This window comes from Panthera uncia, chromosome B1, assembly GCF_023721935.1.
Source record: "Panthera uncia isolate 11264 chromosome B1, Puncia_PCG_1.0, whole genome shotgun sequence".
Taxonomy (NCBI): Eukaryota; Metazoa; Chordata; class Mammalia; order Carnivora; family Felidae; genus Panthera; species Panthera uncia.
In genome coordinates this window covers 30,884,478-30,911,034 of record NC_064811.1, presented here as the reverse complement: position 1 = coordinate 30,911,034, position 26,557 = coordinate 30,884,478, and the positions used below count along the sequence as shown (strand labels likewise).

The following is a 26,557-nucleotide window of genomic DNA, read 5'->3' as shown; positions in this document are numbered from 1 at the left end:
TGCTACATTAAATGAGTTTCTTGCTGTTGGCTATGGTCTAAAAACTTTGAAAGCCACATGCGCAGGAGGAAACTCAGAAGAACTTAAGAGTTCCTGTGGTCAGGAGCCGGCCTCCACAAAACTTCCCTCTCATTTGCATCTGTCAGAGCTCTGGTAGCAGAAGGAAAGCTGGCCTCCCTAGCACAAACCCCAAATTCACTTTCTGGTGGTTAAAAAAGCTGAAAATGCTTAAATGTCTAGAAAGTAAGAAATTAACACAAGGACAGAGACACAGGTTTGTTGCTGAACAGAACCACAGGCTTGCTCACTATCACAAAGCCGTGCTTGGTGACGGACGCGAGGGGTGGAGCTCAGCTATTTATGAAAACAGTAGTATTTCATTATAATCACAGAGCTAGCCCAAGGGTAAAGTTCGTTCAGGAACTCAGGTTCCATATTTCATGGAACTCCCAGACCCACTCTTGAGGTGTTCCCAATTTCAATTATTTTCAACACAGGGAAAGAAGTCCATTGGCTGCGTTGTGATAAATTATCTCTTAATGGTCTAAAATTGACATCTTGTTGGGGCGCCTGGGTGGCTCAGTCCATTAAGCGTCCGACTTCAGCTCATGTCCTGATCTCGAGGTTTGTGAGTTTGAGACCCGCTCAGGCTCTGTGCTGATGGCTCAGAGCCTGGAGCCTGCTTCAGATTCTGTGTCTCCCTCTCTCTGCTCCTCCCCCGCCTGCACTCTGTCTCCTCTCTTTCAAAAATAAACACTAAAAAGGATTAAAATAAAATAAAATTAAATTGTCATCTTGCTTCTTTGCTTACAGAACGGCCATCTGCTTTGTTATGTGAAACTTCTAAGTTACAGAATTGCAAGACCAGCCCTCCCCCTGCACCAAGAAGTCTGCCGGCACCAAACTTTTCATGATTAAAGACAGGAGGCTTCCTTCATTCCCTTTGTAGGCTCTGCAGGTGACAGATGAGCATGAACCACGTCACATAGAGGGAAACGCGCTTACTTTGCTGGTGTTACTTAATGTGCTAGACAAGGAGCTGTCCAGATCCAGACTGGCAGAATGTTCCTGTAGGCCTCTGGCTTTATTACCCTACAAAAAGAAAAGCAGTCAAGTTACGCTCCCTTAGGCTTTTGCAAAGGCATCAGCTAGAAGCAGCGTGGTCTAGCTAAGCATCTCAGGAAAAATGCATCTAGTGAGAAATGCTGCTGAGCACATACGTGCATTAAGATAACCAACACTGCTGTCTTTTTTTTTTTTTCTTAACCACACATCAACCTAAATGTTCTTGAGCACCTCGTGGATTAGTCATTTGGCAGGGACGAGGGGCAGAAAGAAGAGAGAATCTGTGAGGAAAAGCAAGAGCTAGAGCAAGCACACTCAACACCTCTCTCCCAAGTCATGAGCTGTCACAACCTGCCTGCTGTATGACAATCAGACAACATTCTACTTGGGGGGTCCCAAAGGTGGCCACCTGGTTTTGTAAATGGATGTTTTTGAATTATCTCTAAGGATGCTGCAAAGTGTTCAGAAATATCTTCAAACAAAATAAAATTCAGTTTTCTTTCAAAAACAATTAAGTATGACTTAAATGGATTGTGTCATGAAATTAAAAAAACAAAAACAGAAACAAAACTATAAGATACTGCAAGCTCCAGAATGGTGTGAAATGTTGAAAGAAAATCAAACTCTGCTTTCTCAGGAGTGCCGTGAAAGGTTATCTGCACCTGTTGGGGTGGGGAACACAGCAGGTAATTTCTTAAGGAACTCCCACATTGGTATCTACATATACTTCGTTCTTCCTGTAGAGCTGCAGTCTGCAAACTTCTCTGTTTTAAAGAGCCACACAATAGGGGCGCCTGGGTGGCGCAGTCGGTTAAGCGTCCGACTTCAGCCAGGTCACGATCTCGCGGTCCGTGAGTTCGAGCCCCGCGTCAGGCTCTGGGCTGATGGCTCGGAGCCTGGAGCCTGTTTCCGATTCTGTGTCTCCCTCTCTCTCTCTGCCCCTCCCCCGTTCATGCTCTGTCTCTCTCTGTCCCAAAAATAAATAAAAAACGTTGAAAAAAAAAAAAATTTAAAAAAATAAAAAAAAAAAATAAAGAGCCACACAATAAATCTCTTATCTTAGGCTTTGTGGCAACTACTCAACTCTGCACAAAAGCAAACTAAGGAAACAGGTAAATGAAGGGATGTGGCTGGGTTCCAAAACTTTATTTACAAAAACAGGAGGTGGGTGGCGTTTGGCCCAAGAGCCACAGTTCACTGACCCGCCACAGAGAGTTCCAGACACATACCAGCAGCAGCCGATGGTAAATGGTTTTCTAGGCTGTGCCTGGTGGCACTTAGGGAGAACTGGACCCACACTTTACCGTACTCTGTGCCCTTCACAGAGGCCGGCCAATGAAGAACATCCTTTTGGGAAACAAAAAATACCATGGAGTATAAGAGAATTGGTTTTAACCTAAACCAGGTTAAAAAGTGTCAGTAACATTGCTGTAAGACAGAGAAGACATTAAAAAGCTTTTACCCTCCTAGATTTTATAGCAAACACTCAATGGCACAAAAGCAAAGATTTAAGGGGCACCTATCTGGCTCAGTGGGTAGAACATGTGACTTGATCTTGGGGTCAAGTTTGAGCCCCGCGCTGGGTGTACAAATTACTTACTAAATAAATAAATAAACAAAATTTTATTTAAAAAGGCAAAGAACTGAATCTTATGTTTTCTTTAAAAGTGATTTTCACTTAAATTAGGAGAGATTATGCTACTTACCCGGGACAAAATACTTTCTAAAGACTCTGTTAAAGATCTCTTTGCTTTGTTTTTCAGCATATCCAGCCTCAGTCGAGCGGCACTAGGTGGTAACTCACTTCCAATATTCTCCGCTGCAATCTGTGATGTCTAAAAAGTGAAACCATGATAAGTTAAGTAAGTCACTTACAGCTAGCTTCCTTCCTTCCTTCCTTCCTTCCTTCCTTCCTTCCTTCCTTCCTTAAGGAATGATAAGTCTCCAGGATGCATCTTTTTGCCCCAGGCCATGATTCTGATCCTGTGCCCTCATCTGCTCCTCCACGGCATGGCTGCAGGTCCAGGAACTAGTTTGCCTCGAAGAGTTGCTCTGACCGCTCCAAATGAAAGGTGCTTGGAAACCACTCAATTAACAAAGTTCGAGAGCTCAGGCTCTGCGGTCAGATCAGAGATGTGTCACTCACTAACTGGCCTTGTACAAGTTACTTTCTCTCTCCTAGCCTTTGTTTCTAGAATCCTCTGTCAACTCAGACCCACCTGAAGATCTAATCATAATGCTGTGTTGTGAGATTAAAATAGGTAAATCATATAAAGCATTGAGCAGAGTTTCTGGTACAAAGGTGGCCATTATTAGCTCTTCAAAGTACATTATAATTTATCTTTGGGGGCATCTCAGAGGTTGAAACAAAATAAATTTTATCAATGAAGAATCCACTCCATCACCCTAAATTAATGCCCTCGTTGCTTTCTGTGGAGCTCTGTCTCCTCCACTTCTTCCTCTCTCCCTCCTAACTGTGTCTGTCACCCTTTCCCTCTGTGCCCAAGCTTGTCCCCCTAACTGACCACAAGATGAAGCTGACAATGTAATGGCATTTGGATGCCAACCGCTAAATGAGGTTTAATGTTACTCATTAACAAAGAGGTATATTTAAAAAAAAAAAAAAAAAAAAACTACAAAAAACCTCTAGATTAAATTGCTTCCTACCTCTATGGAGTCTTGCCTGATTGCTTTCTGCTAGACAATGATTTTTTTTTTTTTTTTTTTTTAAGAAAACCACATGAACGAGCCCATCCTCCAATACTCTAAACTCCGACCATTCTTTGTTGTTACACATTCAAAGCATGCAGCAAAGTGTACAGACTAATACAACAAATCCCACCCCCACCCCCAGCTCCGGCCAAGTGAACGTGCAGGTGTCGAGAAGAGTGAGGAGCGCGAGCTCTGGAGCTCTGCCCGGGTGAGATGGTCCTCTGCCGCTTCCTAGCTCTGTGGCCTTGGACAGGTAATTACCCGCTGCCCCCTCGGGTCATCCACCTGCAGACTGAGGACACACAGGGGGCTCTCCTCACAGAGTGCTCACGAGCATTAGATGAATTAATGCACATGAGAGCACTCAGAACATGCCTGATACTCTGTAAATGTCAGCAATCGTGATTATTAGCTACTGTTTTCTACGTTTAATAGAAAACATGACAGACATCTCTGAAGCCTCCTGGAGCCACTCTCCATTTTTCATCTGCACAAACAAGCCCTCTCCTGAGTCTGGTGTCCGTCAACTCATTTTTTATAACTTTATATATACATATGTATCCATAAAACATATATGATGGTTTACATATAGTGGAAGCTTTACATGAATGTATCATCCTGTACATACTCTTCCATAATGACCTTTTCTCTTTCAATGCTGTTTTTGAGATTTATCCACGTTGACAAATGTTCTTTGATTCACTCACTTTAGTTAGAGTGTAGCAGTTCACCATATGACAACACAATGTGTTCATGTTCCTGTGGTTAAACACAGATTCCCTTATGTTTTTACAAAGGAGACTGCGCTTATCTCTCTTGAACAGCGCTCCCTACCACACAGGTGAAAGGTTTTGCAAGGGGAGTACTTAGAAATGTCCTTGCTGGGTCTCTACGTCTGTGTGTCTTCACATGTACCAGATACTGTCAAATTTTTCTCCCCTAAATGGTACTAATTCATAGTCCCAGTACATGACAGTTCACTTTTACATGGTATTAGGGGATTTTTGAATTTCTACCGACTTGGCGGATAGAGATGGTCTCTTAATTCGTCTTCCCCTGATTCCTCCGTCATCAAGCATTTTTTTATTTTATTCAGTTATTTGCTGGTCAAAGACTTCATGTCTTGTTTCAAGCAATGAAATCCTAATTCACCTATGACTGTCATATGTTTTTCAAGGCATAAATGAGAAAGAAAGGTTCTGATAAGAGCTACCTTTTGGCTTTGTCTACTCATCAGCGTTTTACTTCTGTAAGAATTAGAATGTGCATTAAAAGAATGACGACCAGCTTAGGACTTCCCTCAGGGGAGACCATCACTTATCTTTGTGTTTTCACAGGGTATACTGAGCACGCTCTGGACACTTCATGCTTGCTCACCGAAGAATGAGTGAATGAGCAGTGAGCACCAGGCAGGCCCATGGGAAACACGTGCCTGAGGGAACAGACCCCCTCACCCAATAGTGACTAAGTGCCCGCCAAACATGAGGCACCACGGGCAGGTGCCTGACTCATTGCAGCTGGTCCTGTGCGATCATTTACCAAGAAGGAGCCTGTCCACACTTGAGGCAGCCTCCAGTGCAAAGGGAGGGAGCCACACAGGACCCTCAGGGGCCTGTCCTGGACTCACCGCCGGTCCTCCCACAAAGTTACGAAGCGGTGGGCTTGCTTTCAGACTCCACAGGTTTCCGTCAAGTAAAAGCATTTTGAGTGGATTGTTCTGATATGTCAAGAAAACACTGGCTAGGAGACCAGTGACACGTAGCAGAAAACATACAAGAAAAACTGCACTTGGGTCTCTCTTTTTTAAACGAGGTCATATGGACGTCTGTTTGCTTCGTTCAGGGCTTCCTTCCTCTGCCGTCTGACACCATGCTCTTCTAGGTCTATCATATACCCAGTATAATTTCAGTTTAGAAAATAATATATTCCTGGTTTATTTTAAAATAAAAACCTGGGGCGTCTGGGTGGCTCTGTCAGTTGAGCATCTGACTTCGGCTCAGGTCCTATTTCACCTGAGTTTGTGAGTTTGAGCCCTGAGCTGGGCTCGCAGCTGTCAGCACAGAGCCTGCTTCGGATCCTCGGTCTCCTTCTCCCTCTGCCCCTCCCCTGCTCTCTCTCTCTTTCTCTCTCTCTCTCAATAACATTAAAAAAAAAAAACAAATAAAATAAAATAAGCATCTAGAAGTTTCTCCTTCAAAGGTGATGCTGGTTCATAGATAATTTGGGTCCCCAGAGCAGACTGCACCGCATCATACGGCCCAACCCACGACAGATGGGCGAGCTCTGGGCACGAGAGTCTGGAGCCAAGTTTTAAATTCTGCGGCTACACTAAGTTCTCAGGTCAGAACCCACCAACCTGTGGCGCCACAACGTACCTACTAGGGGCCTTATTCGTCACAACTAGCACCTAGAAGGGGCTTGAGCGTCCGTCAAAAGGAGGATGGACAAAAGCTGTCGTGTTGGCACAAGGAAGGAAAGGGAAGCGCTGACACACACAACAACGTGGATGACGAGCAGGGACAACAGGTGAAGTGGAAGAAGCCAGAAACAATAAAGCACGTACTGTATGATTCCATCCATTAAAGTCCTACAACAGGCAAGATTAGTCTATGGTAAAAATAATCAAAACCATGGTTGTCTGCAGGGAGGAGTAGTGAGGACTAGAAAAGAGGTCCGGGGGTACATTCTGCCATCCACCTTGATGGGAGTCTGGGCCACCTCAATGTATGAAGGCCTCAAAACGCCACAAATGGTACACTCAAGATCTGTGCAACTTACAAGATGTAAATCTCCAAAAACTTATGAACAAATACTGAGTACAGTTAAAAATGTAGCTACGGACTAAGGTATTTGGGAATAAAGAGTATTAATATCAGAAACTTACTTTAAAAGTCATCAAAAACAAGGTGATATAATAGATAGACATACAGGAAAGTAAATATTACAAAATGCTACGAACAGTATAATCTGGATGGTGGGTATGTGAATGTTCACTGTTCCTTTCAACTTTCCTGCATGTCTGAAATCTTTCAAAATAAACTGTCAGAAAAAAACTCTACTGGAAAACGGACCCGGGCAAATCAGTAAGTACTTATAGAACATTTAACTTTGTTAGCTAAGCTCCTAAAAAGCATCATGATTATGATAATGTCCTTGGACCTCAGACACAATGGCTCCGCCATTCCCTAACACTGCTTGACTTCTGTTCCCACGTCCCCATCCCTAACAACGGTATTAGACCACCCGCCTCAAAAGAGCTGAAGAAGAAATGGAATCATTCATGCAAAAAATTGGAACCTTGTCTGGTACATGGCAAACATTCATTAAGTGTCAGATGAGTGAATACTGTAAGTTTTTTGCACCAGCTCTATATATACAAGTGGAAATAATATGTTCATCGACTAAAACGCAACACCTTCTAACTTTATTACTTTACAGGTCTTTGCCCAAACTGATTCTACCTTTTCCATAAGAACAAAATCTCAGGGGCGCCTGGGTGGCTCAGTCGGCTAAGCGTCCGACTTCGGCTCAGGTCACGATCTCGCGGTCCGTGAGTTCGAGCCCCGCGTCGGGCTCTGGGCTGACGGCTCAGAGCCTGGAGCCTGCTTCCGATTCTGTGTCTCCCTCTCTCTCTGCCCCTCCCCCATTCATGCTCTGTCTCTGTCTCAAAAATAAATAAAAAAACATTAAAAAAAAAAAAAAAGAACAAAATCTCATTCAGTTTGTTTTCTATTTTATGAAACTGAGTCCTCTGGCAGCTATCCAACACTATCACTTTAGTCACTGAAAAGCACAAACAGATCACTGGCTCTAACGAAGTGCAGCCTTGAGCCTGTGCTCAGTGTCTCTCTCTGTCCACTTTTGAAGACCGGTGGTCAGAGAAGTTCATTGTCAAAGCCATGGTTCTACTCCTCTCTAGGTCAAGTCATGACATGTTTTCAAAGGGTATGGGGATTTTTAGGTGCAAGAAGAATGTAATGAAATCCATGTAGTTAAAGTACTCCGTAGCATAAAGAGACCAGGAATGTCCTGGTAAATCTCAGAGCTTCATCTGATTCCTCTAAAAGCAGCTGCTGTTCTGAAAAGCCTGATCCTCAGAGCCCAAGAGGGTGTCCGGTCTGGGGGAGACCCAACCACAACTGGGAATCGGGGCAACATCTTTACAGGCACGGATGTGAGGGCATGGGATAACAGAATGTTCAGAATCCTCTACACAAAGTGCTGACAGTTCTGTTTTTTATATTAAATTCTCTGATGTTCCCAAATGGAAATAAAATTAATTACATGTCTCCTCTGCACTCAACTATGCCCAAATCAAAAAGACACTACTCTGTTCCCTAAATATGAGTCTGTACTTAGGTCAAAACTTTCCATCCACCATAAATGCTTCATTCCCCTCTAGCAGTTATAAATTATTTCAAAATTATCAATTTCCTGTTGGAACAAGTTAGGGAAAAACTATTAATGGAACCAAAAAAAAAAGAATGAAAGCGAGACGAGAAATAGGTTGAAAAAAAGTAGAGAATTAACTGTGAGCTTAGGCTGGGTGGCCCACCCGAGTGAACCGGAGGGGCACTGAACTCCCAAGACTTCCCGTCTTGGGAAGGGAGGAGTGTCAACACACGAAGGCCAGACACACACGCACAGTGCACTGGTGTCGGGGTCCCTGCCAAGAGATGCTACAGTCGGCCAAGGAGATTAAAAACAATGTCAGACACTGTACGTAAGCCCTGTGAGCTCAGCAAAGGTACCTGATTGCCAGAGCCAACTGGAAGGTAGAAATCTGAGGAGAGCTGCCATGTGTGGGTCCGCGTGAAACTGGACAAAGGCAGGGGTGTCATAGGGAAGAGGGCAAGGGAGGGGGCAGGCCACTGAGCGCTAAAGGACCTAAAGGTGCCTTTAGGACGTGTCGATTACGTGTTTGTTTTTTTTAAAAGGCAATATACTTTTGGGAAATGAAGGATGTTTTTGAACATCCTTCAGTGATTTTTCTCTAGATTTTCTGGCTCACAAGGAACTTTAATACAAAATGCACATCTGAAGCTATAACAGTTACCAGGAATTGACTTACATAGAGTCCAAAAGACATAGGAAAATGGTCTGGGGCACCGTGTGTACGGAATCCCAGACTTGGAGCACTTCGAAGACAGAGACCTGCAGGTAGCCCCAGCTTCTGACCCAGCACCCCGAGACAGATAAGCTAAACGATGCTTGTGGCCAGGAGAGGAAGGCAGGCAGATTCTGGACCTCCCTCAGGTGAAATGGAATCAATGCAAGTTCTAGATCTGAAGAGCACACACGCCAGGGTCTCTAACGTCATAACCTAATTTGTCTGAAGTGTTCTCCCTGCATTCACGTAGCATTTATGTCACAAAGACCCTCCAGGGACTTTACAGGATTCTGAAGGCGACCCTGCAACGTCACTCCCATTTTACCAGGGAGAAAGGGGAGGTGACAGAGACTGGCTCCCTCTCCGCAGGTCAAGTAGCCTGTTGTAGCAGTACCTACTCTTAAATTTCATCCCGGAAGCGCTACACCAGCCCTCCTGTGGAGACACGTGCCCAACTCCCACCACACTCCCACCACGAGGCCGACACCTCCTCTAAGCACGGTCTCAGTATTCCCAAATTTCCCTCATATGTGAGGGAAATAAAAATAAGAGAAATAAAAATAAGATACAGGGAGAAAAAAAGTTTCAGAACGTGAGAAAAAAACCTCAGGATTTTGTTTTACACAGCATCCTGGTAAAATTAAAAGAAGAGGGAAAAAAAAAAAAAAAAGCCATACCTGCTTTATCTCCCCAACATGGGTGTGAACTTTTTGCTTCTCTTCATATAAACACCTCAGGAAAGAAATAATCAATTCATTCTCTCGCTGCTCATTCCTTGGTCGCAATTTCTTTAAAAAAAAAAAAAAAACAACAATATATCACATTTATTTTTAACTGTTAACAAAACTGCTAAACCACGCCTTTGAAAATACAAACAGCTTCCTCCCATCCATCAATGGGTGCTTTTACCCAATCATCTCACCAGGGGGCACCAATGATCCTATCTAGACAGGGAGACACTTCCTAAAAAGAACAATGGAGCCAGTGAGCCCGATTCACTTTTGACCTCTGATGTCCTCATACGGAAAATAAATATTTCACATCGGATAGAGGCACAGTGGAAATATTTAAGAAATAAATAGTCTTGAAAACAAGAAAAGAGTAAAAACTGTGTAAACATCCAGAGGTCGGAGCCGTAAGGGCTACATGTTCATAAGCTTTCATGGTTAGGGAACTGGAAAGGAAAACAGCAACTGTATCCAGGGTCATGGTTCCATATGCATCAAATGTGATGTTCACCGTGAAGCACTTCTTGCAAGCCCAACAAGTCGTGAACTTGCACACAGTATTTTATGGCATGGATTTCTTTTCCCCCTTTCTTGTTTAAGAACGTTCTCCCTACACCTTTAATTCTTCGTATAGGTAGTAGCAAAGCAGACCGGACTAGAAATCAGGATATGCAGGTTCTAGGTACTGCCTATAAGTGTGACCACAGGCAAGTGATTAGCTTCCTCATCTGTTCAAATGAAGATTATGCACAAAATAAACTCCAAGGTCCCAAATTCTCTGGATCTGAAATATCTGTGTTCAGTTTTTACAGACCGTCTAATTTAGTGTATTTGTTTCTCTGAATATGAAGAAAAACCTGACTTATTCTGAAGACACACAAAGCGTCCAGTCTATAAACCTTGAAAATATGTATTTTTCATAACGACTATTATCCATTTTCCTGCTCCTCCTCTCTCCCCCCATCCCAAACTTCTAGCCTGCCCTTCAAAACAAAGTTGGGGTGTAATACATGAATCAAACATACAAGCATCCAGTCTGGGTCAGCTACACTCTTGGCAAACTCCTCCCCAAGTTAACCGAGAAACAATGATTTTACCCTTTGTGCCATAGCTTTTAGAAGCAAAGGTAACACTAACCCAGACCTTCTGGTACTCCCTCTCTTAAGAAAAAGATAATTTAAAGTGATAAGTTGTTCCTGTAACTCAAGGAAAAGATAGCAAATGATTAGAAGGGGTTGTTTTCACTGAGGACTCCCTGTTCTTTCAAATTTCAAATTTAAGGATTAAATATCTTGGAAGCTAGAACAGATGCTCTCAATCTCAATTCCAAGTCATGAACCTTCATGTTATGAAGTTGTACATGTTTTACGAAACAACTGGATTTTTCCAAAGAAAGTTCCATCAGATCTTCACCAAAGGAAAGGCACGGTCAAGCACCACAATCCCAACTTTATACCCCAAGAAGATGACCCGTGGTCCATAAGCCCAGGACGCAAGAGGAACTCATTGATTGCCAGTGGGAAGGCAAAATGATACTGCCACTCTGCGAACCAGTTCGACAGCTTCTCATAAAAAACTAAGTATGTTCTTACCATGCAATCCAGCAAATCACACTGCTTAGTATTTACCCAAACGAGATGAAAATTTATGCCCACACTAAAACCTGCACACCAATGTTTATAGCAGCTTTATTACTGCCGAAACTTACAAGCAACCCAGATGTCCTTCAACAGTGAATAAACAAAGTGTGATACATCCATAAAATGGAACACTATTCAGCACTAAAATAAAAAGAGCTATGGAGCCATGAAAAAACACGGAGGAACTTTAAATGCATGTTGTTACATGAAAGCCAATCTCCAGCACACCGTATGACTACAACTAGATGACATTCTGGGTAAGGCAAAACCATGGAGGCAGCCAAAGATCAGTGGAAGCCTGGGGACCGGAGGAGGGGGAGGAATGAACTGATGGAGCAGAGGATTTTTAGGGTGGTGAAAAACAATTCTGTATAACCCTATAATGATGGATACATGCTGTTATACGTTTGTTAGAACGCACAGAACGTAACAACACTAAAAGTTAACGGTCATGTCAACTAAGGACTTCAGTTAATAATAATGTATCCATATGGACCAATCAGTAGTAACAAATGTACCACACTAGGACAAAATATTAGCAACAGGGAAAACTGGCCTGGGGGTAGGGCTGGGGTGTGAGGGGTCATATGGGAACTCGATATTTTCTACCCACTTCTTCTATAAAACTAAAACTGCTGCAACAAAACAATAATAATAATAATAATAATAATAAAGTCTTATTTTTTTTAGAAGAAGTCCACGAAAGAGGAGCAGACAGGAATTATGAGAAGCCTCTGAACACACAGCCAAGAAGTGGAACCATTTCTTCTTCCATATCTTTGGTTAAATATTTGAAGGTGTTCTCAACAAGAAAAAGTGTATTTTTCTTAGAGAAATTCTGTGCAATAGCTTATATCAAAAGTATCAATAAAGCCTTAAAAATGAGTAAGAAGGAAACTTTTTTCCCTCAAAATACACAAGAATTTGTTCAAAGGGACAGAACATGAGACAGCTGAGCACAATGTACAAACACAGTCACTGCCCATTAAAAACTGAAAGCAAGGGCCGGAGACTGCGTCCCGGGGCTCGTTAACCACCACAGAGGGGAAGCCACTGTTCACGATGCCCTACAAGGTCAAGAAATAAGTCCTTCCTTAAAATAATTGAAACATGATTATGGGCTACTCTTCTATTGAGTGAAAGTGATTAGCAAAGTGCCTGCTCCTTAATACCTCTCATGTGACTTCACCACCCTCCACCGTGGCAAATCATTACTTTCCACAGGTGATTTAATTTTACCAAACTTCATTAGTCAGAGAGATAAGCCTGAGGAAAATGACGGGGAATTGAGCCGGATGACATCACTTTGCAGTCAAAAATTAACTTAGTTTTGACAAAACCAATCTGCAGTGTCAGAAGTGAGGACAGTAGGTACCTGGGGACAATACTCAGGGGGGATTCTGAGGGGCTGGAAACGCTCTATGTCTTCATCCTGGTGCCGGCTGCACAGGTGTATTCATCGTAGCACAATTCACTGAAGTACACACACCACCGATTTGTGTTTTTCTACAGTTATATTTCATTAAATACAAACCAACTGACTGTCAAAAATAACCAAGCCAATTCTGCTACATGCTTCTTGACCTTATTTCTATGAGAGGGCCTATGAACTGGTGGTAAAAGTCACTGAATTTCCAACACTCACTAATGAACACCACGATGCTGAGAAAGTCTGTGGTCTTCTGAGGGTACTCCTTAAAATGATGCTCACTTGGGACGCTACATTCTGACATCTTTTCAAAAAGTTATAATCAAATCTTAAATGAAATCATTTTAAAGCCGTGGAAAATCCAAAGAAGTTGATATTCTTTACAAAGTAGAGAAAAAGTTCTTCCATTCCTCTTTAAAACTTGTGAAAAATCATGTTCTTTAATCCATTACTGACATCTCTGAGTAGGAACCTACTCGACTTGCCTACTCAGCATTAACTCAGCCACTCCCTGAAATACACTCACTCAGATGAGAAGACTTGGGCTTCTGAAGCACTTCCCTTCCTTGCCTTATTTCCTTGCCCTACTTCGGCTTGAAAGCCCTCCGGGGGACCGCCTGATCCGGCTCACTCAGCCAGCAGCAGGGCAGCATGGGAAGATGGCAAGACCCCGTGGGCCCCCTGCTCAGGAAGATATGCGGGAAAATTATACGACCTGTTTCATGAGCTCATAAATTAAAAAGTGGCTCTCCGTGTCATGAGTCTTCTCACAAAGGGTTAATGGGCCAGCACACTCAGGGGGCACAAAGCTCTCTCAGCGCGCTCACAGTCAGCTCCCTGCAGTAGCGACCATCTCCTGCATCACAGCCATTACTGACGGCTTGCTCTTCATGTCCTGTGTGCTCTGCACTTCTTTCTTTGCATTAAGCATTTATTTACAAAAACACGGATTATGTATGCTTTAATAACTACATAATCATGTGCCACTAATTTCAATTGTAATTCCATTTGTCTTATGAAAATTTGCCCTTGGAGAGTTCTTCAGAAACAAAATTACCCTCCAGGAAAGACAGTACAAAGGAACGTATTAACCACTCTGTTTACAAAAGGGATCCTGACATTGAAAAGCCACCTTTTTTGTTATGATCGTTCTGAAATGTACGATTTTCAAACACATTAGCCGGCACTACTACCTAAAAAGAAATCAATGACTTGGTTTATAAAATGTCATTTCAGAATCAAGAATGGTCATTGGAAATAATTCAATGAAACCTTCAGGCTGTTAGAGGAAGACATCCATGTCAAATTTGTATCATTCAAGGAAAAGCCACACTTACGACGATGGAGGACATAGTAAGAGCTGGCTTTTCACAACAGTGACCTTCCTTTGGTCTTTAAGCTAATCAACTTACAGAGCCTTCTAGAACAACACCTGGGGACCCCAAGATATTAACTACAGGCATTTTTAAAAATAAATAAACCTTGTCTCCACTTGTCTCTAAAATCTCTTTTCCGTATGTACTGGGTGTCTAAAAACTGACACGGGCCAAAGAGAATCTCAGAATCACATCCATTAGGAATTTCTCATTGCTGGACAATATTTTATTACCTATGCTGGTTAATCGCACTGTTTTTGGTCAGATGAATCAGCATAGGTAATAAAGTGCTACATGGTGCTGTCTAAATAACAAATAAAACTCACACTGGGGGAAGAATGTGCATCTTCTAAGCTTGCTGCAAAGACATTCCCTGAAGTGGCTTTGATAGCACCAGACCAGCAAGCAGATAGACCAACACCAGAGGAAAAGGCCCGGCCTCCACTGTAAATGCATTAACAATCGGAAGCAAACTGTCCATTATGAATTCCAAGTAAAAATCACACTAAGTTTTTCTGAGTACTGTGTACTCAGAACTCTAAAGATCCTTTACGTAAAAACAAGGGGGCACCTGGGTGGCTTAGTCAGTAAAGAGTCAGACTTCAGCTCATGATTTCACGGTTCAGAAGTTCAAGCCCCACGTCAGGCTCTGCACTGACATAGCAGATCCTCTGTCCCTCTCCCCCCCCCCCCCCCCCCCGTTAAGTTTCTCTCTCATAAAAAAACATTTAAAAAAAAAATGTCATGTCTCAAGTCGATTCAAAAGAAAACAAAATTTAAAGGCAAGTGGAAATTGTGAAAATTACATTCTAAGCTATTTATGAAAGTAAAAAACCTTCCCGTGCTTTCCTTCTACAAACATGTGCCAATCCTACCACGGGAGAACAAGGGTGATGAAGAGAATTCTAATGGGATTAAAGAGAAAAAGACAGGTCTTCTAACTCTTCACGCTAACAGAAAACAGATCATGGGCCTGGTGGGTGGAGTCCTGCAGCCAGTGTGGAGACAGACAGAACCTGGAACCCAGAGCTACGGGCCTTCTGGATTGGTTTACTGACTGCAAGGCCCTTTCACTCTGCTCCCCACACAAAAATATTTATCCTTTGTTCTGATGTGCCTTCCTCCCTACAAAAGTGCCAGGAAACCATAGAAATGCCTCTCAGCTAAAGCAGACAGGAAATTTTTGATGAACTCATTAAAGATTCAGAACGAACACACTACGGGCATGCCAGCACACACAGCACGGTTTCCCGGAGAGACGCCGCATCTATGCGCAAGGACAAGAGCGAGTTTCCAGGTTTAACAGAAAACTGACGAGCTGGCTTTTTTTTGCATTTTTTTTTTTTTTTTTTTTACAGTTAGGTTTGATATATAGCTCTAAGTAGATAACATCATCTAAATTTGTGTCCAACACTGAGTAAGAGGGGAGGAACGGTTAATGACCAAGTTCACGTACAAAATACTGTCTCTGTTGACTCCCACACTTCGGGGCTGAAACCCCGAGCAGGAAGGGGCTGGCAGGAGTTTCTTGTAGAGCAGAGAAACTCTTGTAGAGCTTGGGGACCAGAGTCCAGGTCTTCTGTCCCCTGGGCTGAGGCTCTTTCCACTCTAGAATTTCCTTTCTTTATTCTAAAATGTTTTTAAGGGAGTACTCTTTCTGGGTTAGTTGCATTCACTGTGGAAACCAAGACCTGGTGTCAGTCTGCCATCTGACCTGCCCCCACCCCCTCACCTACCTCCCACCCCATCCCCCACCTCTGAGTGGGGCTTAACTTTAAAGCAAGAGGAACTCAGGGCCACTTCCTCGGAGCTGTGACAGCTCTGGTTTGCGATTTTTCATAAGTAACATCTCTCAGGTAAGCTGCTTACCTTTTCCTTCAGTCTAGAAATGAAAAACTGGTACTTTACCTGAACCTCCTCAAAAATAGTTGCTTGCTCCTGATTAGTCAATGTCGTCAGATGCTTCTGGAGTTCTAGTTTGGTTTTGGAAGAATTCATTCCTATTAAGAAGAGATACAAGAAAACACTCTAAGTACAAGTTATAAGGCAGAGTAAAACTTCCATACTCGAGCTCTTTATGTTCTGAGCCACCTACTTCAAGCTTTTGACATTTTACAGACATTCTACTTGGTAACAATGTTAATGACGCCGATGGGGACAACGGACATTTTTTAGCTGAGCCCTCATGTGCCAGGCACTGTCATAAACATTAGGCCCGTATTATATAACACTGGAACAATCCATGAAGAGGATTCAGTTATCCCCATTGTACAGTTAAGAAAACCGAGACCCAGAGGCTTATGTGATTTCCCAAGACCACCACGTTGGATTCTACCTCGCATCTGTGTGGTTCCAAATTACTTTTTTCTCCACCAGACCATGTTAACACACCTCACACAATCAGAACCTTGTCCTCAGAAAATAAATTCTTGTGAGTAATTATACATAAACCCTGATGATTCTTCTCAACAGAAAACAACTATGGCTCCGTGTGAAACATTTTCCTCTTCCTTGGTAGACTCCTTCCCAATAAAATGGATTATTCATGTGGCTAACAACTTTCATTTTATCACCACTGCCTTAGTAACAGTCGTAAGACCATCAGATGACCATCACAGAGGATTAGGAGGAAAAGTGACAAAGTCACAATTTTAGTGCCAGTGAGAATGTGATACTTCACAAAGTGCTTTCTCCACACATACATGGCTTAGATCCTATTTTGCCTTTTCTTGGTGCCGGAGATCAATGTCACACATGCTGAGAAGATCTGGAAACAAAGGCTGACCTAACCACCGTGGGAGAACTGCCGCCCCGTTACTTTGATTCCAAGGGCAGCCCTCGCCTCACCCACCTGCTGCAACTCCCTCCCCTCCTCCTGAGGCTGGGCACCCGGCAGGTGCCCGGCCAAGGCCACTCACTCCGGAGAACACTGTGAATGCATCTACACAGCTAAGGATGGCTGGGAGAGGACACCTCTGAAACGTCAGAAATCAAGCCTCTGTTTTAAGAGGCATCTGCTGAGGTCTAGAGGAGCAAGGCAATTGTCAAAAGTCAGGAGGCCAATTAGTAGCTGCCCTCCCTCCCCCCGGCCCCCCCCCTCCACCCCGGGGCAATCGCCCCCCCCCCCCCCACTGACAGCTCTGGTGGAAGCTGTTCCTCAAACTGCAGGGGCCCTCTCAGCTTCCAGGATGTCCTTCCTCCCAGCAACACCACCCCCCCTTTTTCTGCCAAGAAAATACTCTAAAAATAAAAGCCAAGGTTTCCTAAGTGATTGCCACGCCACTACGCTCAACATTACGTGTATCACCTTCCTCAAAATACTCCCTGAAGTGGGTACCATGTTTAGTAATCCCAACGCATAAATGAAGAAACTGAGGCACAGGAAAGTCCAGTATTTTGCCCTGGGCCATCGGCTAGGTCAGGGACAGAGTCAGACTCTGAACCGTGTTTTTTGCCTCCACGAGCAACTCTTCAAACTCTCCACTGCCTCCCTTTGCCCAAAGAGTCAAGTCGCTTGACACACAAGTAGGTTCGATACCAAAGTGAATTCAGAGGAAGGTGAGAGTATAGAAAAGACAGATGGGTTTCGTCAGGGCACAATTCAGGTGTTCTTCCGGCAAGCTGAGAACACAGAGATGCTTTTACTGTGCTGTAACCACTTAAATGTTGAATCAAAACGGTATTTAAACTTAGGAGTAAAATAAGCAGTCATCACTAACCAAAAGCCCTCCCTGCAGGCCTTGGACACAATGTAAGCATCCTATTTTGGAAAAACGTGGATTGTCAGATGAGACACTCACACGCAGAGGGAGCCCCTGGGCTCCACGAAGAATTCAACTAATTATATGAGAGACTAAGTCCACACTTCTAACAACTGGGCAGCAACACAGACTATTCACATTCAGCAGGTATGAAGAGATGCCTTAACAAGTTTTATCCTTGCGTCCAGGATGCCTCAGTGCATGCCCCACATCAAACCAGAGGTGAGGTTTCTCACGCACGCAGGCCCCGGTGCCTGGCTGTCTACCCCATGTTCACAGCACACTTTCCACAGGGCTTCTCAACACCTTGCGCTGCCCCGGGTGGTTCCAGCAGCACAAATGTGGCACCCTCGACACGATGCTACAAGGCTTTACTGGGTTAAACGGACACGAGGAACAACACAGAAACAGGGAACCAGAGTCCAGGGCGTTCGAAAGCTACGATCCCCCCGGCCTGGTTGTTAGTGAGGCCACCTTCACACTGCTGACGCAGAAAAGGCTCTTATTAAGGGAGGTCTGATGAATGACTTTGCTTTGCCAGAGGCAAACCTGGACAGCAAAGGAAAACCTCAGTTCAACCTTTTTTCCTTTTCGGTGAACACACAATTCAGTCTAGCAATTCCCAAAACGCTCCGCTCAACTTTAAAATGCACAAAATGCTAGATCCGCACCACTAGGACTCGTGTGGAGTTCTAACCCAGACCCGCTTACATGACGTGAGCGGCGCGCCCGCCGTGGTTGGTGTGCACAGCGTACGTATTCTTGCCGAAATCCCGGGGCACAGACTGACGATTTCAACCGATCAAGAAAGCAGCCTTTTAAGTCCTTCTTCTTGTGGCCACGTCACTGGTCCGTGAACAGAGTCCTCGGCCAGAGCCTGACTTCCTATGAGAACTACTCTTACGGGAACCTACAAGGAGCTTTAATAAACCGCTTCATTCTACTTATTAGGAACACAATATAGCAAAAAGCACGGGCTTCCAAGTGTTCCTAAAAGCATCTCCCGCCTAAGGATGCCTGTAACGCTGTGTCATCTATACTTAAGAAATGCTTCCCATCAGGGTACGCACTACACAGCCTCCCAGCCTTCTACCTGTGCTACTGAGGATGTTTTTGCATGAGCAGAGCTCTCTGCTTTGCTTGGATTTTATCAAGTAAAAAAGACGAATTAAATAATAATTCCAACACCACAGCAGCAAAATCCCTACCTTGACGGAACTTTTCAGTTCTCACTTTCTGAAAGCTAGGCCAGACCACAGAAAGATTTATCAGGTGTAACTCTGGAATCCTTCCAGCTCCTGCAGATCTCGGTCTGCTTTATCTTCAGGGCCAGAGTCCTTGTTGGCTTCTTAATAAGCTCTCAAGGGACATTTCTGTCATCGTTTACGTTATCTTGACAACCACTAAGGGAAGGGTTAGGGATCCTTTCAGATGAGATCTCTAGGTAAAGCACAACTTTTCTCATTTCCAGCTCTATTTTGCATAATGTCAGGAAACAGTAGCAACTAGGAAAGCACAGTTGAAAATATTAATCATTTTGATTTATTTTAAAGAGCACTACAATGTCTGTAAACGAATCTTGGAAACTTAAGATGATGACTGTCGATCCATCTCACTTAAAAAGGGAAGTCAAATACCACTTCACACCCACTGGATGGTTATCCTAAAGAAAGTAACACACGTGGGCAAGGATGTGGAGAAGCTGGAACCCTGTGCACTACTAATGGGAGTGCACGACGGTGCAGCCACTGTGGAAAATATAACGGCGGTTCCTCAAAAAATTAAATGTGTAATTACCATATGATCCAGCAATTCCACATGTGGGTATATTCCCAAAAGAATTGAAAGCAGGAACATGAACAGATACTTGCACACCAACTTGAGAGCAACATCACTCACAACAGCCAAAAGGTGAAAGCAACTCAAACGTCTATGGACAGATGAATAGATAAATGTGGTATAAACACAAAATGTATTACTAGTCAGCCTTAAAATGCTATAAAATCCTGACACACGCTCCAACGTGAATAAACCTAGGAGACGTTATGCTAAATAAGCCAGTCGCAAAAGGAAGCATGAGTCCACTCAGATGATGCACTAGGGCCATCACATTCACAGAGATAGAAGTAGAGTGGTGGTGGCCAGGGACCAGGGGAGGGGGAGAGGGAGTTACACTTCAGTTGATTCTCCACTTGGAAAGATGACAAAGCTCCAGAGACAGAAGTCGGCAATGACCGCATAACAACGTGAATCTACTCAATGCCACTGAACTGTACGCTTTAAAAAGGCTAAAATGGTAAGTTTTAGATCACATGTACTTTCACCACAATTATGCAAAAAGGGAAATGAAATCTAAATAGAAATTGTGTTCTTCTCTACACAAGTAACGCTTATTAGGAGTATTCTAGGGGCGCCTGGATGGCTCAGTCGGTTGAGTGTCTGATGCTTGATTTCGGCTCAGGTCATGATCCCAGCGTTGTGGGATCAAGCCCCGCATCAGGCTCCGCGCTGAGTGTGGAGCCTGCTTGGGATTCTCTCTCTCTCTCCCCCTCTGCCCCTTTTCCCCGGATCATGCTCTCTCTCAAAAATAAAAATAAAACAAAGTATTCTAGAGACATAGGAAATTATCACATCTGTTTTGATGCTTACAAAAACATAGGCCGTTTAAATCCTGTGACTCCCCTCAGAATCGCAAAGTTTTAGAAATCCTCCTATAAATGGAAAAAAATGCAAAAGCAAGGAGAGAGGGGAAATGAACCACTTCAATGGCAGGTTCCCTCAGAGGATCATCATCAAAGGCTTACCTTGTTCTCTGCCCCTCGCCTCCCCCTCACCGCAGGCCCAGAAATGGAGCATCTCTCTTCCCACCTGAGGAAGATTCCCTCTCTCATTCAGGAAGGGTCTCGTCTGTTCCACTCTGACCCACCTGGCCCTTGTGGCTCTGGATGTGCTGAAACCTCCCCAGCTGCACAAAGCTGGGTCAGCTGGCTCTCCCCCCACCCCCCCACCCGGGCACAGCCTTCTCCTGGGGTGCAACTGAGGGGCAGGTAACAGGGAGGGCTTCCCCTCGCAGGAGGACTCCTGGACTCACACACTAGTTTACCCCTACACTTCACTCATTCTTGATTTACTTCCCCCTAAAATGTGCATACGACCAATCCCCTTTCCTCCCACAATGCACTAAAGATCAAACTGGTAACAGTGCAAGTTACAGCACCTCGCACAGTGCCTGGCACACCTTAAATGCTCAACAAATATCAGCTGCAAATGGTAACATTTACCACAGTTTCTCCTGACACCAAATTTCTAGAAACTATCGTCCACACTCAGTCCTTTTTACTCTTTCCCTTCAGCTCAACTGCAACCCTCCTTCTGCCCCCTTCACTCCATGAAAACTGTTCTGGCAGAGGTTACTGATGACCTTGTAATTGAAACACTCGGTGGAAATTCTTCAGCTCATATCTTAACTAGATAGCAGCCAATAGGGCTGATCACGCACAACCTTGATAAATGCCACGCAGCCGGTATGCAGCTTCTGGCTCTCTACTCAGAGCCCCTTAGAGGGGCGATGGTAGACCGGGGAGTGGATGTTTATCTTCAAATCCTGAGCACCTAGCACAGTACAGAAGACACCCTCAGCATACTGACAGTTCACCTGTAATCCCTGTAACTAACATGAGCCTCAGGCAGAATCTTTCAAGGAATGCAGATTGCCTAAGGTTTTCCTGGGACCTTTAAGTCCCGAAATGTTAAGGCTTGAAGGGGGCCCCTACTCACCCTCTATCCGCTCACACAGCTTGTGCAGGCCCTGCAAGGGGCAGCCCTCACACAGCTGGGCAGGTGTTTTAGCCGTCTGCTGCACCGCAGCCACAGTGAAAGCCTGCTTCAGGGTCATCATAATCTCATCAACCTGATCAGAGAGAAGATAGCAAAAAGCCCATTTAAGATGAGTGGAGCTGGGGCCCCTGGGTGGCACAGTCGGTTGAGTGTCAGACTTTGGCTCAGGTCATGATCTCACAGTTTATGGGTTCAGCCCCACGTCAGGCTCTGCACTGACAGCCTGGAGCCTGCTTCAGATTTTGTCTCTCCCTCTGCCCCTCCCCTGTTCACGCTCTCTCTCAAAAATAAACAACAACAACAAAAAGATGAGTGGGGCTGAGGGGTGCCTGGGTAGCTCAGTTGGTTAAGCCTCCGACTTGGCTCAGGGCATAATCTCATAGTTTGTGATTTGGAGCGTCACGTCAGGTTCTGTGATGACATTGCAGAGCCTGCTTGGGATTCTCTTTCTCTGCTCCTTCTCCGCAGGGAGGGAGGGATAGATGGATGGATGGAAGGATGAATGAATGAATAAAGACATAACTTAAAAAATAAATAAATAAACTCAAAATAAATAAATAACTTAAAAAAAAAGATGAGTGGGCTGAGATTTCAGGACTCTGCAAAGACTGGGTATTTGAAGATTTGGGGGGGGACCACTAATCACTGACAAACATAGTCATTATCGTAATATCTGCTAGGATTATAGTCTTAAAAACACTACCTAGATGTTCAAAACGCTTAAATGAGCTAAGGTAAAAACTAAAACCACAAATTAAATACTGACAAAAAAGCCAACTCCTCTGGACCAAAAATCCAAAATGACATTTTTTAACGCTGGGCCAGAGGGCAAAGTGAGCAGATTCCACAAAAACAATGAAAATTGAAGACACGTGCCCAAATAAGTCTTGTATGTATACTAGCTAATTGTTGAATAGTCATGATGAATAACTGAAGCCAAATAATGACACATTGATGAAGCTATATGGTTTGCTAAGGGAAGAAAAAATCAGTGAGGTTGGAATTCCACATGAATAAGGTTTTCAGGGAGAACTCTCAGTCGCACTTACCAGAGCCTCATTTGTGCACTGAAACACGTAACAGACGAAATGAAAGCCTCCGCCCCCTGAAGCCTCTCGGCAGATAAACCCGAAATGGTCCACGTGTCTAATACCCTGTTGAAGGCAGGGAAAAGAGGAAGGAACATTGAGCTGTATCCACAAGACGCACAACTGTCAGAGGGCAACTTAAGACTGACACAGCACAGTCTGACTGACCGGAGCACTATAAAATTAGTTTCTCAGATTTTCTGAAGCACAGTTGATACCAAACGTTACATTAGTGTCAGGTGTACGATGCAGTAATTGGATCAGTCTGCATGTTATGCTATGCTCACCACCAGTGTACCTACCATCTGTCACCATCCAGTGCGATTAGGATACCCCTGACTAAGCTGTACCTTCCACGCCTGGGACTTATGCATTCCACAACCGAAAGCCTGTATCCCCGACTCCTCTCCCCTCTGGCAATCATCAGTTTGTTCTCTGCATATTTGGGTCTAGTTCTGCTTTTTGTTTACTCATTTGTTTTTTAGATTCCACATATAAGTCAAGTCATGTGGTATTTGTTTTTCTTGGACTTATTTCCCTCAGCATAATACCCTCTAGGTCCATCCATGTTGTCACAAATGGCAAGAGCTCCATCCTTTTCATTGCTGTGTAATATTCCAGTGTGTGTGTGTGTGTGTGTGTGTGTGTGTGTGTGTGTGTACATCTTCTTTATCCATTCATTTATGCACACTTGGATTGCTTCCATATCTTAGCTACTATATAAATAAAGCTGCAATAAAAATAGGAATACACCTATCTTTTTGAATTAGTGTTTTTGTTTCTTTGGATAAATACCCAGTAGTGGAATTACTGGATCACATGGTAGTTCTATTTTTAATGTTTTGAGGAACCTCCATACTGTTTTCCACCATGGCTGCACCAATTTACATTCCCACCAGCAGGGTACCAAGGGTTTCTTTTTCTCCACATCCTTGCCAACACTTGTTTCTTGTCTTTTTTATTTTAGCCATTCTAACAGGTGTAAGGGGATAACTCACTGAGATTCTGATTTGCATTTCCCTGATGACTGTGATACTGAGCATCTTTTCATGTGCCTGTTGGATCTCTGTATATCTTCTTTGGGAAAATGTCTATTCAGCTCCTCTGCCTGTTTTTCAATTAGATTATTTGTTTTTCTGGTGTTGAGTTGTGTTAAGTATTTTACCTATTTTGCATATTAACTCCTCACGGGATATATCATTTGCAAATATTGTCTCTCATTCAGTAAGCTGCTTTTTTCATTTTGGTGTTGGTCTCCCTCTCTATGTAAAAGCTTTTTATTTTGGTTTAATGCCAAAAGTTTATTTTTGCTTTTGTTTCTCTTGCTGGAGGAGATACCTGGAAAATTCTGCAATAGCCAATGTCAAAGAAATTACTGCCTATGTTTTCTTCTAGGAGTTTCATGGTTTCATGCCTCACATTTAGGGCCTTTGTTCCATTTTGAGTTTATTTTTGTGTATCGTATAAGCAAGTGGTCCAGTGTCCTTCTCTTGCATGTAGCTGTCCAGTTCTCCCAGGGCCACTGTTGAGCAGATGGCCTTTTCCCCACTGTATACTCTTGCCTCCTTTGTCACAGACTAATTGACCATACGATTATGGGTTTATTTCTGGGCTTTCTATTCTATTTCACTGATCCATGGGTCTATTTTTGTGCCAGGACCATACTGTTTTGATTACTACAAGTCTATAGTCTATCTTAATATCTGGAATGTGATACCTCCAGCTTTGTTGTTCTCAAGATTGCCTTGGCTATTTGGGGCCTTTTGTGGTTCCAGACAATTTTCTCAGATATTTTAAATATCTAAAAACATCTCTCAAATATGAAGATTAACAGTGTTCTCCTAAAATGTTATTCTGATTACCCCTATAATACAAGAACAACTGAAAACCAGAGTTTTTAATGTTCATTTTAGTACTAAAAGGAAGTGCAGAAAAGTGGACACAGAAAGAGGAGAACTTTTCTTAGGTATTAAAGAAAAACTACTTCAAAAACCCAAAGTAGATAAGAGATTAATGAAGAAATACAACTACATGCACACACGCACACATGCAAACACAGTCACAGAGGTTAAAAAAAAAGTTTTAAAACACATTTGTACTCCTAAAACACAAGTACTTCACTGGTATTAAGAATGAGTCACAAAGCGTACACGCAGAGAGTAGAGAGGCTTTTAAATGTAAGATATTAAGGCCAGGGTTGTACACTATTGTTTCTCAAGAGCTCTTCTGAATATGTAAACTTGTTTTGAAAGTATCAGCTAAGAGGCACCTTGATACAGATAAGACCTAGAGCATAATTATTAATACGTGAGTATCTTCAGAAAGCACCAGCATGCAGAGATACAAGCGCTATGAACTTGAAGTTTGGGTCGTCATGTAAACTTGTAAGCTGCACCCTTTAGGAAATAATAAAACTGTCATACGAAAAAGCAAACCTTAAACATTAACATTTCAATAGAAATAGCAGCAAATTGAGATTAAATTCTGTGGATAATCTCAGGCTGAACATTTTCCAATAAATGGGCAATCACTGACGTATCTCAATCAATGCTCCCCAACAGCAAGGTAAACACATGCCAGGCATTAATTCTCTGGGGAAGAGGATTTGGAAAAATTTATTTTGCAAATGGTTCCCTATCCAACTACAAAAGGAACATTCTTTATTTTCACATTTTGGGAAAAGGGTTCGAAAGAGAAATTTTTTTTATGTAGATCATGTTATAAATCAGCAATGAGATTTTTGTTACATCTAGTTATGAGAAAATGGAAGTGAGGAAATGAGAAGCCGGACTTTTTAAAAAATAGCCAAACAATGACTTTAAATGACCTCATATTTGTTAGGAAGATCCTGAGTACAACTGACATAGCTTATTATAACTGATTCTCCAGAATCTCTCTATGAAACACGCCTAGGGAGACTATCAAGAAAGAATCAAGTAGGCATTGTATTCTGAGGAAAACATCCTTAAAGATAATCACTAATTCAAAGAAGAAGAAATAATGACTGGCACCCAAAAGAAGTGAAGAATTTTTATACAGTAGAAATGAGCACCTATTTAAAAACATTTACATGTATATATATGAATACATATAGTAAAACACGCACACACACATCTGGAAATTGTGACTACAGAACGTTACCACCAATAATTGAAAAAAGAAAAGTAGATGTATTCTCTCCAGATTACCGTTGCTGACAGCAAATTTAACTTCAAAATTATAGGTAAATTTTGCCTTAATACACCAAATTGAAGAAGAAATGCAAGATCACAAATCAAGTACACCAGAAAGTGTACATCTTGCAAACTTTTAGCACTTCTGTTGAATGACAGATAATAAAAGAATTCATTAAAAATTCAAACGCAAATGAACCAACAACCCATCTCCATTTACCTGAGAGCAAAAGGATATTTCCTTAAAGTTTTTCTCCAATGCTATTTTTTTGGTGTCAGGACTGATGAGGTAAACTTCAGACTGGCCAATCTTAAAAGACAAAAAAAAAAAGAAACCAGTTTTTCATGAAAATTGAACTCAAATTTATCATACAAACATTCTCGTGTTGTGACCTATGGAAATGCAGAAGAAGAGGGGCAAGCTCTTCTAAGGTTCAAGTTCACTGCAAGTTCAAGTTGCAAGTTCACTGCAGAGGATGAACAGCTCCCGGGGCTCCGGTTTACCCTGGGGATTTCAGGCAGCACCTCACGTGTGTGAGTACATCCACCTGTGTAAGGCAGCGGTCTTCTTTTTTTTAATGTTTATTTATCTTTGAGAGAAACAGAGAGAGAGAGAGAGAGAGAGAGAGAGAGAGAGA

At 43.0% G+C, this 26,557-nt stretch overlaps 1 protein-coding gene across 5 annotated transcripts in view; it reads right to left on the bottom strand.

The window, feature by feature from the left end:
• Positions 1–26,557, bottom strand: part of TBC1D1 (TBC1 domain family member 1) — a 224,381-nt gene that overhangs the window by 90,114 nt on the left and 107,710 nt on the right. For all 5 annotated transcript variants that reach the window (XM_049630429.1, XM_049630426.1, XM_049630425.1 and 2 more), the window contains 7 exons: positions 26,140–26,229; positions 22,708–22,812; positions 21,599–21,731; positions 15,969–16,060; positions 9,565–9,675; positions 2,772–2,900; positions 1,006–1,092 (listed from right to left, as the gene is read on the bottom strand). In XM_049630429.1, coding sequence (XP_049486386.1) covers positions 1,006–1,092; positions 2,772–2,900; positions 9,565–9,675; positions 15,969–16,060; positions 21,599–21,731; positions 22,708–22,812; positions 26,140–26,229 — 747 coding nt within the window. The remainder of the gene's footprint in view (positions 1–1,005; positions 1,093–2,771; positions 2,901–9,564; positions 9,676–15,968; positions 16,061–21,598; positions 21,732–22,707; positions 22,813–26,139; positions 26,230–26,557) is intronic.